This window comes from Aspergillus sclerotioniger (genome assembly GCF_003184525.1).
Source record: "Aspergillus sclerotioniger CBS 115572 chromosome Unknown BO94scaffold_15, whole genome shotgun sequence".
NCBI classification, from domain to species: Eukaryota; Fungi; Ascomycota; class Eurotiomycetes; order Eurotiales; family Aspergillaceae; genus Aspergillus; species Aspergillus sclerotioniger.
In genome coordinates, this window is record NW_020291005.1 from 910,250 (window position 1) to 925,000 (window position 14,751).

The following is a 14,751-nucleotide window of genomic DNA, read 5'->3' on the forward strand; positions in this document are numbered from 1 at the left end:
AATAAGCATTCAAGCAAGTCATCTAGTCGGACTTTCACAGTCTACTGTGGTGTATGAAGACGTGGAACTCACTATCACAGGGGACCTACGTATTGTACCGTGGTGATACAAAGTATGGTGTAGATCGTGTTTGTGTTCCTGCGGGTCTCCGGTGATCAGTTGCCAGGAGGACGGTGATACACATTACACGTGAAAGATAGGAGCGTGAATAGGAGAGGTTCTTAGATGCAGGGAAATTCAAGAGCTACCAAATAAGATAATCATAGATGGGCCTGCTACTACATATCAATCTTTGCCATGAATCTTGAGTATGTATCTGTTCAGCGAAGTTATTCTTTCGTCTTGTTTCTACGTTGCCGAAACGGGCTGTCCATAGGCGCCATGGTTGGATGTAACGCGGTCCGGCTGCATGAGATGGTGTTTTAGTCTGAAGATTGAGTGCGACAGATGGAAAGTGTAGGAAATGGACTTACTGTCCCGAATCTGATGATGCAACTCATCAAGTCGAGTGCTAAATTGTGTTGCTCATTGGCTCCGATGATTGGATCAGGCGTGATGTACCAGACAGGGTTGGTGAAAGCTGGAAAATACTGCCACTAAAAAAAAGCACATGCCCAATTCTTGAACACAGTGATGTCTCGGGAAAGGTTGAAAGCTGGAGATGATTTCATCATGATCAATTTGGATACAGTAATTGTTGAGACGCTTGATAAACTCTTTCTTGGCTGCTTCAGAAAGACTCCCAGGGCCTCAGTTTCACTACGAATATAGTTGAATGCCCAGTGTTGGAATCTGGTTTGAACACTTGAGAGACCATCTGTCCAATCACCAGGGGAACTCAAGTCCCATCTATTATATGTTGGCAGGATGAAGTCACGCGATATCTCCGCACTGCGCTGAGTTGACGTCTTCAAGTCTCACTTCTGCTCTAGTTATTTGATCTGCTTGCTAGCCTTGCTTTCTGTGACGGAGTGCCTAGTGGCTTCATTCTTCCGAGTGGGTTGGTCGGGCTTTCATACCGCGCTTCGGCTTGAACTTGGATTGTTTCTGAGCTGGAGGGAAAAGGGGAGCAAGTGCTGGAACTTCTGCTGGAGCCGGGAGATGTTCCTGGGTGGTATTTGGCCTTATTATTTCTTGTAACGTTAATCTTCGTTTGAGACTTTTTGCGTATAGGCTTTTGTCAGTGGGAGTATGTAGACCCTGACAATTAGCGCACTCCGGTTGGGTTAACGTGGACAATTAGTCTTACCATAGTCTCCTCAGTTGAAAAGACAATGAGCAGGGAAGATGCAGCAGTGTTAGATATTTTAATTGAAGGGTTTAGAACACACTGTATCAAGAGACTGTTGGGATTATATAGTTCTGTACGTAATGGAGTGCTGTGTGGATAGATAATAACAGCGTGCAGGATAGCATTTGCATTCTCTGGCCGGTAGAAACTGATCATTAGTGAGTTCTTGGATTTCAATACTTTGTGATGTCTAGCCTACCCTATGTAAAGGATGCATGCTCCGGACATCTCCGGGGCTTAGTCTAGAAACGGTCGTCTGGTATCCCCGTTGGTTAGAGACTGTTTGGCAAATCAGTTCCGTGGAATGCTGTAGATTAGGATGGACTAAAAGTCACTAATGATATGTGTTTACTGTCTTTGTTTGAGCCGCCGCGTCCACGCGTCACTAGTGTTTCTGAGTCTTCGTAGCTTCTGATGAAGACATCCAGATCCCCGGACCGGAGCACTTGTACCGCGCAGATTGTCACGTCCTGCAGTGCCGCCAAAACCGCATTCTGCACCTGCTTGCAAATGACCCGACCAGGAACGCCTAGGTAGGGAGGTGTGACGTTGTCACAGCAAATGTGGACGCGACACTCGTTGTTCTGGTCGTCTGGTGGTGTATTAGGCGTCACGCAATTTCTCGCCATGTATGTTTTCTCTATGGGTTCATGCGGAGGAGATATCGCGGGGTGCAGGTTGACTGGGCGTTTCCAGGGTACTGGAGCGAGATTATGGGGACGTAGACCACGGTGATGCTGACCGGTTTAGAGCGTTGTCTGGGGATGAGCTTAATTGAGCGGTTGCACTGATGGATTCCCAAGCTTCAAGCCTCTTGCCCGTGACAAAGCGGCAGTTCATCAAGCCTTGCTCTGAGACAACACGGAGTACATTATCCACCGCTTCAGCGAGCTCTGTAATGGTTGATGCTTGCATGGACCCTTGGGGTACTTGGGGGCATGCTCTCTTAAGCCATGGAAGTGTCTGCGAAGATTAAAGATCGCCTCGCCGATGGGTTGATCGTGTAGATTTGGGAGACCTGGCCACTTCCTCAAGGCCATTATCATTCGCTCTATTGAGTCGAGGCAGTCCGAGAAGGGAGATGTCAGGACTTACTGTGCACAGGATGCCTAGAGGAGGATGGCAGAATTTGCAAGAGCCAGATAAGACGCTAGTTCAATGGCAAGTAAGGGGATTTGTCTGTTCTTGCTGCAACTCTCGGCATGCCGAGGGAAATTGGGATGGAGTTGTATATACCATTAGGGCAGGGGGAATTGAACGCTCCTTCCTTCAGCACCAGCCATAACCCTCCCATTCTCGTTTCTCCCATTTCCTTTTCTTCTTCTTCTTCTTCTTCTTCTTCTTTTCTCCTCCCCATGCCACTTGTGCTCGGTACGTAGACCGTTTTTCGCTCTCACGTTTATCTTGTTCTCGTTGCTGCCTCCCTTTTGATATCGTTTCGACGATGTCGTTCTCCTCCCCCTCCTCCCTTGCAGGAGGACCGCAGATGGCCCGTCTGTGTGTCCCTCCTTTCTCCCTCTCTTCCTTCTTCTCTCTCTCCTGCGCCGTAAAGGATCCGGTACATCCTTTGCGACGCTCCGCTCCGGTCGGTCTCCGACAGTCCTCTCCTTTACCCGCCTATTCAGGCTTCCGTTCTTTGATTGTGGTGCCCTAGGTGAGCACCCCCGTTTCTTTTGTCTCGATGCCCGTTTCTGTCCCTCGTTCTTCTCGTTTGCCTGTTCTGGTTCGTTTCCCTTGCCTGCCAGCACCACCCCGCGTGCGCCCCGTCGTCTTCCCACCATCCCCTCCCCCTCTCATTTGCCTGTGCCTTGTGGCACGTCCACTCGTTCCGTGCCTCGTGGCACATGTATCCCTTGTCCTGTTGTGGTCCTTCGGGCCACGTCCCCTCGTGTATATCGGTGTTCTTCGGGCACCGGTCCTGCTGTGGTTCCTCGGGCCACGTCCTCTCATTCTTACATCCCCCGACCTCGTCCCCCCCCCGGTGGCTTCGGCCATTCCCTCTTGTCCTGTGGCTTCAGCCATTCCCACTCGTTGTCCTGTGCGGACTCGGCCCACGTCCACTCATTCAGATAAGCCGAGGAAGACGGTTCGATTCGTAGAGGACGTTGTTGTCCACTCGGTGGATCGGTGGATCCTCAAGACGCGGGACGTTCACAGGTCTTGCTGGTAGGTGAGTCTTTCCTTTTCCTTGTTTGTTTGTTTCTTTCTGAACGGGCTTCTTTTCTTTGCTGTCACTCCTTGATGTGTTTTTCTTCTCGTTTTTTGTATAACTTATTGCTGTATATATTATCTTTTGTATCTCTTATCCTTTTTTCCCGGCTTGACTGTACCGGAGTCAAGTTGGGGCTCTTTACTGCTGAGGCCAGGTCACAGGTCAGGGCGAGAGACGACATCGAACTCCCAACGGGTGATCGAGGCACCCCAGATTCCACTCAATCGATCAGCACCGGCTACCAACGAATGTCTAGCACCGAACACCGCTGCGATACGTTACAACAGGTTTTACGCCCTTTTCGCTTTTTCGACTTGATAACGGTACCCCGGGTGTCGACGTGACGGCCATTCCGACAAATGACAGCGAATAAACGACCGGATAAGCGTTTGGGGTTGTTGGAGGAACTGGGTTTCTGTGTGGGCAGCAGGGGCTTGGGGAATCGGCAACCACGCTTATTCAGCAACGATTTATTGACGGTTTGGAAGAAGGCTCGAACGGCGACATACATGGATCGTACGACAGAATCAAGCAAGCGACCAATGCGGTGTTCGGCTAGCGACAACATTCGGCGATGCGACAGCGGCTATCGATGGAACTGGGATTGTCAACGGCTCGGCGGGTTGTTCAGCGAAGGGGTTGCAGGTGTCGGGGGATCCGGGGGAGGCTGATATCTCGTGTATATCAAGGGGGGGATTTGCTTTTCTGGCGGGTTCTGGCGGGCGTTGGTCGGTTGGGTAGTAGTGTCGTTTCTTTCTTATGTCCGGAGTTTGGTGTTTAGCCCTCGGGATGAGCTGGCAGGAGTCGGGAGTTGGGTGGTTAGACAAAAGTGCTGTTTTTGATGTCGTTTCTTTTGGTTTTGTATGGTGCGTGTGGTGTGTGCGTGGTGTGATGTGGTGTTTTCCTTTTTTTTTTTTTTTTTTGTATGGTGTCGTGGGGTGTCGTTTCTTGTCCTTTCCTATGTTTAGATTTTCCTTTGTTCAACTTTGCTTTTGGGGGGTCTGCTTTTCTTGCCAGATTTTTGTGGGAGGATCTTGGGGTTTGCTATCTCTACGGAGATTTCTTCCTGTCATCCAGGCTCGGCGCGGCTGTGGACTTTATGTCATTAGTTAGGGGGCCGTGGCTTCGGCATCGAGTCACTCCGTGTCCCAACACACACTTGTTTGTATTCTCCAGGCTCGGCGTGGTCATGGGGTTTATGTCCTTAGTTAGGGGGTTGTGATTTCGTCAATGGTCACCCTTTACCCCACACACGTGGTGCTGGTGCTCGTAGGATGTAATGTGTAATCTTGAGTGAGGAAGAAGAGGCAGCGGAGGAGAAGAGGAGGAGAGTAAGTGGAGGAGAAGAGGAGGAGAAAGAAAGTAGATGATATAAGACGGGTACGACGTACAGAGAGAAGAGACGCCGTGTGATGACCACGAAGAAAGAGGCCATGTGGTCTGCCTGCCTACAGTGAATATAGAGAATTGTAAATACAGACTTATGTTCTTTGGTAGCCCGGAGAATACCGCTCAAAGCAAACTACGTCCCGGCACGTCTGAGCCTTTTGCCATTCCACCGTCCCCAATCCGAGCTATGATCGATTAGGGCGTGGTTGGAAGAAGTGGCCCTCTCCCAAGTGCCTGCACAAGACAAGCTACGGACTACGATCCAACAAGTCCAATCAGTTTTCCGTTTTCCCTGTTGGAGCGAGTACCGAAAGACGCGAAGGTTGCGAAGAAAGTTGACATCGATGAGGGACCCAAGGAAGAGTATGAGGGTGACGCAATCATTGACCAACAACGAATCAACAACAAATGACATTACCTCGTCGAGTGGAAATGCTTTGATACTGCTGAAGGTACGTGGGAACCCATCAAACAGTCTTCATGTTCCATTTCATCGAGTACTTTTGACTCGTGCTGAATCCTCAATCTGATACGCTCATTGATGAACTCAAAGCATTGTTCCCATCGTTTCACTCCAGTTGTCATCTTACCTAGTTCCTCTCGCAGATCCTTCATCCGCTTTTGCTGCGCTGCCAGCTCACTAGCTACTCGAGTCCTTCCCTGCAAGCATGTAGTGTCGGGAGGACAGCTCAAGGGGAGGAAGATGTAGGAGGAAGTGATCATGGATGATGTCTAGCTAATCGCTACGGTGGCCTGATATAGGGGAAGTAGCGGTGTAGCATCACGTGACTGCCTAGTCGTCATCGGGGATCGCCATCGGGGATTCCGACATGTATCCCACTCCTTGTCAGGGTAAAATCGCTGCTCGCACTTTCGAGCTATCGAAACGCACGCTGCGCCCCTGACGCTTGCGGAAGACATGACGCACTTTTGACCACGACGATCACAATGCACACAAGGGGACTTACTTGGAGTGCCTGAGGCAGTTATTCTGTTCGCTAAGCGATGCTTGTCGGCGGCTTAACGGCTTTTTTTTTTCTATTATTTTTTTTTCCATCGCTGGTAATTGCAACAAGGGTGGAAATTGATATGCGTGGGGGAGAGTGCTATGGCTAGTAGCCGACGAACAAAGACGTAGCTAGGGCTGGATAGAGGCCAAGTAGTGCTGCGCACTGTCTGTAAGTATTGTAGACGAGTGTAGAAGGTCGGTCACTTAAAGACAAGTGAATCGAGCACGAAGAGAAGCTAACTGACCGAGGGGGATGAGGGGATATATATATCCATGGAGAACGCAGGCAGCGCCACTACTGAAGCGTTCAATGTACGCTCCAGGTTGCATGCACAGAAATGTATGTGATGGCAGACGCTCCCAATGTCACGTGACCTCAGCGCGTGTAGGTCAGATGTCATCCTTTCATGGGGATTGTGACTCCTCAGGTGGGGCAAGAAGAGGTTACCAAGCTTATGTTGAAGTTTGTGGTTCTGGCGGGGTGAAGGTTAACCCAACATGTAACCTGGTCGCTGGGATAGTGACCACCACATCACACATCAGCCCTTTAGCCCGCTTGGTGTCTTCCACCAGCGGGGTGATTCTGAGGCGTGACGTTGTGGTTATTGAGCTTGACGACGGTGTTTTGTAGGCAGAGATCCCTGGCATTTGAAGCCTGTACGTAGTCGAGGTCAAACGGGCTGGGCCCAGTCAGCCATCCAGAGCATAGCAAAGACGGCGGCCGCAACAGAAGGGCTTACTACCATACTGTAGACACTACGCGCACCAAGTCGAGGCCATCCAGTTCCCTCCATACCCTTATCACATCTCACGAGCAATGCTAACCTAAACAAAGCTCTACAAGCCTAAATCATCTACATAGGAAGGAACATGCAGCAGTCTTTGGACCTTTTCCATTTTCTTTTTTCTTTTTTTCTCTTCTTCTTCTTCAACAACACCCCCCCCATTTGGGTAGATGAGCCAGGGAAAATTCCTTGCATGGTCTTTAGTCTTTCCATGCAAGGTAAAAACCTGACCAGGGTGAGCCATACAAACAAACAACAACAACACATGAGACACAACACCACAAACTTTCCCTTCTTCTTCTTGTTTCCTCCACAATGATACCACAAAAATCTCACAAAACATGAACCCCAATTTCCCTTGTTTTCCTCCGCTGATTGCCTTGATCCCCTGATTTCTCTTTCCTCCGCTGATTGCTCTTGGTTCCCTGATTTCCTTTGTATCCTCCGCTGAATGCCTTTGTTGGTTGGTTGATAGGTTGGTTGGTTCGATGGGTTGGTTTGGTTGGTTGGATGGATGCCCTAATACCAGTCAGTCTCCATAATACACATCAGTAGCCAGACAGTAACAACTCACCATTAGACATCCATCATGATGGTGTCGCCATCTTGATCGATAAGAGCTTCGATCCTTTCGATGTTTTGGATGTAGTTGCGAGGCATTTGTTGCCCGCGTTTGGTGATCCGGTTTGTTGGTTGATTAGAGGGAAACCATAAAATTGAAGCCAGGAGGCTTCCTGAACATATTACATGATATAGAGAAATCCGCCATTCCCAGCTGCTTAACAAAATAGTCGAACACATGACAATCAACCAGGTCTACGCCCGCATCTGCGACCTCGACCACCACGACCACGGTTGCCGTTATTAAAGTTGGACCTGTGGTTCCTATCGTCATCTTTAAGCTTGTGGCTGACAGCGTGAATGGACAGCCCGTTTTGTGAGAACGGGTCCTTGTGAGAGCATTCGAACTGAGAGAATAGAGTATAAACGGGTGCTGGTTGCGACAGATGTATCGTTCCGTGTCATATACCGATTTGTAGGAACGGTCTGCGGTGCAGGAACATCTTGTATTGCATTAAAGAACTGCAGGAGTTTACTGTAGTCATCAATCAATTTGGCGTTTCGGAGCGCATTTCAGAGCGTCTGTGTACTTCGTAGGAAAGATTTCATGACTGCTTATGTCATTTTAGCGGATTGACATCTTTTTACTATATAAACAGACAGGTGTTGTAAAGTCAGGGAAATCATACTCGTCACAAAGAATGTTATCCGGGTCGCAAGCAGTATCGCAGTGTTGGAAATATGATGCAGGACTTGAATTAACTGTAGCATTGAGAATTACTAGTCCAAAGTAGTTTATTTGAATCCAATGCTTATAGCTATTATCATAGTGGGTTTCTAATTGTTGATATCGCTCCTTCGCTTCTTGTATGGCTTCTTTGATGTTGACATCACTGGGTTCATCTCACTTTCCTCAAAATCTGCAGCGAACACGCGTCGTATTTCATTGGCATCTTCTGGATAGAAATCAGGCTCTTCTGGTGCGGTGTAGGGGCCACGAACGAGCTCCCAAGAACGTGCGTCGCGTGATTTCAGGTAATTTCGTAGGCTGCGCTGCCAGGTGAGCCAGTTGTGACCCTTCAGTTTTAGAATCGCTTGGTTAACGTCGATATTGAACGATCCTTGGCTATCGATGTCATAGTGAACCGTGTAGCCGCGCTGCTTGCACGGTGAGCGTTGTGGTTGATAGTGGGAGGGGGGGGGGGGGGGAGTTGCCAAGCTGGCGAGACGTGTCCGGAACGCTGCGACGTTGCGCTAGTCGCTTAAAAAGTATTAAAACCAAAGCATATAGCCATTTAGGGGATAGAATTGCTAGAAAAACAATAAAACCTGATCTTTTTGGACACGAGGGCTTATAACCTGTCAGATCAGTCACAATCACACCTTCCTGTCTAGAAAGCGGTGTTGAAGTTTCTAATAGCCGGTAAGCAGTCACGTGGTACCATACTACTACTTCCCCTATATCAGGACCCCATAACGATTAGCTAGACCTCATCAGTTCAAGATTACTTCCTCCATCTTGCTCCTCCTGAGCCTACCTTCCAACATAGTCCATGTTCAATAAGATTTCAATTAACTAAACCTGCCAAGTTAACGAACAGGCAATGATAGCTATTTAGAGAAGGAAATGCGCAGAACAGTATCACCCGCCAAACAACCAATCCCTAGGCTCTCTTTGGGGGGAGGTTCTCCTTTCGTGTTTCGGGGGCCTTCGCGGGCTTTTTGTACGGAGCACGCCAGATGTTGTAAGCTTCCACGAACGGGCTCTCCTCATCGACCACAACAGACGTGGCCGAGTTGATGTATGCGAGGCCCTCAAGGTCGATTAGATAAAGCTTGTCCGTGGTGCTATCGTAGTTGAGATAACTGGCGTGCTGCATGACCAGTTAATAATCCTTCTTCGCAACGTCCTATGTGGCAAGCATTCGTTAGTAAGATATAAATCCACCCCAGATGGTCAATTAGCTTACTCCAAGATGTTCGCGAGCTGAGTTCGGATACTCACCAACTGCTTATCAGTGAGCAGGTGTTGGATGTCATCGACTTTCTGACCCAAGGGAGTCCTCAAGACCAGGAAGTCGATATAGCCGCCGGGATAAGGCATCCACTCAGGCTGGTCCTGAGTTTCGTGGGCGATATATTTTAGTCCAAGTTCCTTGTTGCCCAAGAGTTCGACAGGCTCAGTTTCATGGCAGTAATGTTGCTCGGCGATCTCTAGGATCTCCTTGTGATCGTCGAAATCAAAGTCTTTCGGGTTCATTTCATAGCGTATCTTGAGGAAGAAGGATACTTGAGTCAAAGTGTTTCTACACTTTGCTAGAACATGACGCTGGCCCAGTTCCCTGTCTAATACCTCGGAGAATTGCTCTTCGATCTTCACTGTTCTTCCATCGATTTCGAAGACTCGTCCTTCCAGGCTGCAGGCCCACATGGTTGGTCGCTTGTATGGTTTGATGTGATGAGAATGGAGATGTTAATAGGATGGATTTTGGATATTGTGTTGTAAAGTTAGAAGGATTATTTTTGACAGGGATTTTGATATGAGTCACTGCCACCGTCACCCATCATTCACCCATGACATTCAGGTGGCGTCATTGTGATTGTTATCGAAGTTGCTTCATTGCAAAGCGAATATAGCGCGCTTTGCAATAGTAGAGATTCTAGCTCTAAGGCTTCTGAGCCTCATACTGAGGCACTTCGCAACCCCTTGGACACCTAGTAAGCGCACTACTGCTAGGCCCATGACACGGCAGCTGTCACAAGTATAACCTTTTTAGGGAGGCGCTACAACCACACCTTTCGCTGTGACGGCAGTTCCGCCAGGTATCACGTGACGCTTACGTCATCCTGTTTGTTCTGTTTGCTTTGACGTCGCCAGTGTTGTTTTTCTTTAGCGGACGCCCACAACACTTTCTGTTTTCCTTTTTTCCTCTTCACGCTTAAAGTTCTCGAGTAGTTAGTACCAATACAACTTCATTTTGTGTTGAACGGCCGTCTCATAACTTTAAGCGTCCTCTCTACCTCTTTTCTACTGCTGTACACAGTCAGCTCCTGCTAAGCCGTCAGCAGTCCCCCCACTCGCGTTCTTGGCGACGCTTAACGGCCAAACACGACCCACCCAGCCGACCGGACGAACCAAACAAAATGGCTAGAGAAAGTGGCCAGACTCCTGCCCCTGCTAGCAACCGAAGACTCTCCGCGATGGTCCCTGGCGAACCAGACTGGAAAGACAGATTCAACCAACCTGAATTCGACTCCCGATACAAGAGAGACCCGAAGCAGACCTTCGATATCCTGCTACAGATCTTTAACAACCTGGAGACTGAAAGGGGCAATCTCCTCGACGTCCAAGACAGACAGAGCCAGGAGATTGCGATCTTTACCGACCCGAACAAAGCCCGTAACGCCCGTCGCCAGTACAGTGGACTGCGTATGAGGGTCGGAGAGAAGTTCTACGCCTTTATCTCAAACTTCCGTTACCTAGCTGTGGAGGCAGGGATCAGTGAGGATATTTGGAAGGAAGACTTGTACAACAAAATACCTCCTAAACGAAGGAGGCAACTCTGTACAGTTTCAACAACGAGGAGCATTCCTTTGACCGCTATGTGAAAGAGTGCGCCAATTCCGCTGACCTTGTCGATGACATGATGAGATACCGTACCAAGGGCAACACCGCAACTGCTGGCAGTCGTGGAAAGGCCCGTGGCCCTCGCACCGTCCCGGCTGCCTCAAGCCTTGAGAACACGGCCTCTAAAGCTCCCACCCGCGCTTCTAGCATGGAACCCGAGGATAGGGAGACCCTGATGAAGGAAGGGAAGTGTTTTTACTGCAAGGAACCCGGCCACCGGAGCAGAGAATGTCCAAAGAAGAAGACCATGCAGGTAAAGGCCCTAGAGGCCCCGAAGGAGGAACCTGAGTCAGCAAAAGACGACGCCTAAAAGAGACTCCTTCCTGGACGAGTTGGAAGCTCAAGCCAGCACAGTGGACCTACGAGACCTGTTAGGGAATGACAGTAATAGTTTTACAATCACCACTCTGTTTTCTAATGATGGTATCGCTGTTCCTGCCCGTACACTTACTGATTTTGGAGCCAACGCCTACTCATTAGTAGACACTACCTTCGCTATTAAATTAGCACGACACTTTAAGATCCCAATCTAGCCCCTAAGCAAGGCCACCCCCGTGACGGGCTTCGACAGGAAGCTGGCCACAGACCTGACACATGTGATTTACTTAAATCTAACAGTTAACGGTCGCCCGTTTCCAGAGACCCCATTCCTTATACTGGACTTAGGGAGGCACGATGCCATCCTGGGCCGGATGTGGTTTGCCAAGCACAATACCCTGCTGAATTGTCGGAATGGTCAACTAGTCTGGCCGAACCAACTAACCTTAGAAGATGAGGTAAAAACTGGCCTCCTTACAAACATCCCCCGGAGCGTCCTGGATCGCCCCCCCGTGGACTGAAAGCATCAACAAGACGCAGCCCGGAGGGACCGCAAGATACAGCTAGCAGAGATGCAACTGAAGCCCCGGCCCTCCGTGACAATCCTCCCCCGTACCAGCCGAAGCAGCCCGTGTGAGGCCCTCGCAAAGATGAAGCGCAATCTAGAAGGAGAAAGCTACCAGTACCACCGCTCCTCCAGCACCATGAAAACGAGGCCAGTGTCTGTACTGTCCAAGCCTCCCTACGGAGAGATCGCCCTCAATGGTCAAGTCAAGTCAAGTCAAGTCAAGTCAAGTCATATTCTATTAGCCTAATGGAGCCCGCTAAGTGTGATGCTAGCTATGTAGGCGCTTCCCGTTGAAGCAAGAATATAAAGCCAGAACGCCTGTCAAATCCCACAAATACCAAATCTCACAGTGAAACAACACAAAAGCCACGCGTATAGAAAGAAGTCGGTAACGCAGCAAAACACAACTAAATAAGCACTTTTAATGCGCAACTAATGACCAGCTGCCTGCAAGTCCATCCACCCTCCGTTCTCCGCTTCTCATTCCTGGTTCCAACCTGCGTGTTATTATACTGGTATGCGTGTATGCCCTGGCGAATCAACCAGGGCGTGTTTGAGGCCTCTACCCATCGTCTTCAGCGTCTATCCCCAATGCCCTTAGGCCTGTGTGTTCATGGCTCGAGTCAGGGTCCATGTCCAGGTCAGGGTCAGGATCAGGGTCGGGATCCAACTCTACCTGGCTGAACTGTCCGAGCAAGCCTGTTTGCAGCATGGATTCGGCGACGTAGCGGATCGCCTGCGGGTTTGATATCAGCGTATTGAGAATACTATTCTACCATTTATGCAATGCGAGTTAAACCTATACTAAAAGATAGAAGGTGTGGTTGTAGCCTGGCCGGTGTGGCTGTAGCGCCTCCCTTCTTTTTCCGTCTGTTCTCCAGAGATCAGCGGAATGTATTTTTGGTCTACTGGTATAATACTTGAAATCATACGATGAAAGGAAAGCGTAGGTTGCTTGATTGCTGCCTAGCTAGCTACGTGTGAAGCAAATGTGTTGTCGGCGGAGCAGTCCATATGACCACCGCCAGCAATCGGGAAAGTGTTATTCACAGCCTGAGGTCCGTGTCATCCGGCGGCTGAATAAGGGGAGCGAAGCGTGCCATAACCTCCTTTGCGGAGACATCGGGGCCAAGCACCCAGGACGAGGATTGACCTTCCTTAATTCTCTTTGACAGACCCTGGCTTGGCTGGTGGCGTTTTGGAGGCCGTTCAGAATCATTTTCTTGAACGGTATCTAAATCAACAGAACGTGCCCGGTTGCCGGAGATAGTCTCGATGTCCGCTACTGCTTCCTCATCCAGGAAATACAAATCTCTCAACTCCTGGAGTTCGAGACGTTGCTTTTTGCTCAAGGCACCAATCCTGCCACTTCCTAAGAGAGGAAAGCACCGCCGAAGTGCTGCCAAAGGGGCGCCATGCCACTCATGGGGTACTCGAAGTTCTTCAGTGATGTCCACAGATACATGTGGAGCTAGGTACCGTTGAAGAAAGACGGGCTCATAGAGTCCACCAATCGCTGATGGGGTCAGATCCACGTAGAGTATCTGGTGGGCCTTGTACATGTCCGCTGTCGGAACCTCACGGATGGCAACTTTCCCATCTCTGGATGCATGGCGTCTTCTTTCACGGTCCTTTTTCTCAGAGTCCAAGAAAAAGCGGATATCGGTCGGGTTCAGGGATACCCCTGGGTCCAAAGCACAGCCGAACATGATGTGGCAGGTGCCACAGAGCGCAATGGCATTTGCTACAGATGTTAAGGAGAAATTTATCAGGCCGCGTTCCAGCCACAGTGCTGCCTATACATCTATTAATCAACATAGGCTGAACGGTTGCTGGATATTATACGAGTCTATACCTGACGGTCGTCTTTGGCGATCATTTGCGCGATCCGGGGATAAGGTGCCCCGCATACCCAACAGCTATTATCCGATAGCTCCTTCATCCGGAGGTTTGTGCACACTGAAAACGTACTAGACACATCGGATGTGCCGGCGCTCGAAGTGGCCATGTTCGTGATTCGTGTTCTGCGTGACTGTCTGCTCCTTGCTGGGGCCGACGCTGTCGGAGATTCTGGAGTGGGCATGAGCTGATTGTCAGCCGTGACTTTGGACGCAGGAAACAGAGGGAAACGGTTGAAGCAAGGCTAGTAGACGTGATAAAACGGCTGACTGTTGGCTGGATCTCTCACATATCACAGAGAGAAAGCACTGTTTCTGCAGGACCTGAATCAGGTAACCGCAACGGGGGACTTGGCAAAGGCGGTCGTCAAAACCATGTCATACATACCAACGTAGAATCGATTTCTGCATTGTTCACAACTTTACGACTACTGCAGAAGGCGCCACGTCTCCGTCATCACGTGGCTACTATTGACGGCTCACCGGCCATGTGAATGGCCCGTTTCACCTTTACCACTCTCGCCGATTCACTTACTTCAGCGAAGTGTTTCAGAGTACTATCCATGTCCAGCGCATGTCTGAGCCATGCCAGCCTGGTGGCAGTTTTCGTGGGCTTTCCATCCCTCACACTCCTGAGCTGGAAGTCTCGTCCGATGACGCCCCCGATCGATCCCTCGTGCGTGATACGTCACGTGATTCGAGAACGTCTTAGTAAGCACTGTATGGACTTCGCTGGAAGGGTGGGTGTAGGTCCATTGGACCATACAAACAAACGAGATGCGTAGGTTGCTTGATTGATTGCTGCCTAGCTACCTACGTGAAGGACAAAGATGTGACCTCTGACACAGTCACTAACCATTCTAGCCCGTAAAGTCGAAGAACGACACTACCACCAGGAATACAAAGAAAGATTTTCCTCCATGGTGACCAAGCATAATCCATAAACAATTCATTTCCGGTTCACCATCACACCGACCAAAATCAACAGGAGCTGAATTGGCGAAAGACCTCATAGTAAGGGCTCCGAATATCATTCCAGAACGGCAATGAGGGATTGACCCAGAAGCTGTGATAGATTGTCTTCAATGCGGC

The 14,751-nt window shown here is 49.6% G+C and overlaps 5 protein-coding genes across 5 annotated transcripts in view; 1 reads left to right on the forward strand and 4 right to left on the reverse strand.

Annotated features, from left to right (window-relative positions):
• Window positions 1-1,172: 1,172 nt before the first annotated feature.
• BO94DRAFT_88181 (uncharacterized protein) lies at window positions 1,173-1,594 on the reverse strand. Its single transcript, XM_025617725.1, has one exon. It carries the CDS (start codon window positions 1,445-1,447, stop codon window positions 1,208-1,210), a length of 240 nt encoding a protein of 79 aa, XP_025467216.1. The 5' UTR covers window positions 1,448-1,594; the 3' UTR covers window positions 1,173-1,207.
• Window positions 1,595-8,084: 6,490 nt separating this feature from the next.
• On the reverse strand, window positions 8,085-9,678 carry BO94DRAFT_575665 (uncharacterized protein; the record flags this gene model as incomplete). Its single annotated transcript, XM_025615093.1, has 3 exons — window positions 8,085-8,373; window positions 9,009-9,121; window positions 9,253-9,678. 3 exons carry the CDS (start codon window positions 9,676-9,678, stop codon window positions 8,085-8,087), a joined length of 828 nt encoding a protein of 275 aa, XP_025467217.1.
• A 518-nt stretch (window positions 9,679-10,196) lies between these two features.
• BO94DRAFT_535769 (uncharacterized protein) lies at window positions 10,197-11,258 on the forward strand. Its single transcript, XM_025611859.1, has one exon. It carries the CDS (start codon window positions 10,392-10,394, stop codon window positions 10,854-10,856), a length of 465 nt encoding a protein of 154 aa, XP_025467218.1. The 5' UTR covers window positions 10,197-10,391; the 3' UTR covers window positions 10,857-11,258.
• Window positions 11,259-13,050: 1,792 nt separating this feature from the next.
• Window positions 13,051-13,896, reverse strand: BO94DRAFT_493456 (uncharacterized protein; the record flags this gene model as incomplete). The annotated part of the gene is made up of 2 exons (XM_025609202.1): window positions 13,617-13,896; window positions 13,051-13,557 (listed from the first exon to the last, which is right to left on the reverse strand). Coding segments are annotated over exons 1-2 (735 nt in total), but the record flags the coding sequence as incomplete, so codon positions are not given.
• Window positions 13,897-14,443: 547 nt separating this feature from the next.
• Window positions 14,444-14,751, reverse strand: part of BO94DRAFT_535770 (uncharacterized protein) — a 1,411-nt gene continuing 1,103 nt past the window's right edge. Inside the window, exon 1 of the mRNA XM_025611860.1 lies at window positions 14,444-14,751. This exon is cut by the window's right edge and continues 1,103 nt beyond it. Coding sequence (XP_025467220.1) covers window positions 14,641-14,751 — 111 coding nt within the window. The 3' untranslated portion in view covers window positions 14,444-14,640.

What these genes read in the sequence shown, in the direction of transcription:
- BO94DRAFT_88181 (XM_025617725.1), bottom strand. Translation starts at nt 1,447, where the DNA reads ATGATCAGTTTCTACCGGCCAGAGAATGCAAATGCTATCCTGCACGCT.
- BO94DRAFT_535769 (XM_025611859.1), top strand. Translation starts at nt 10,392, where the DNA reads ATGGCTAGAGAAAGTGGCCAGACTCCTGCCCCTGCTAGCAACCGAAGA.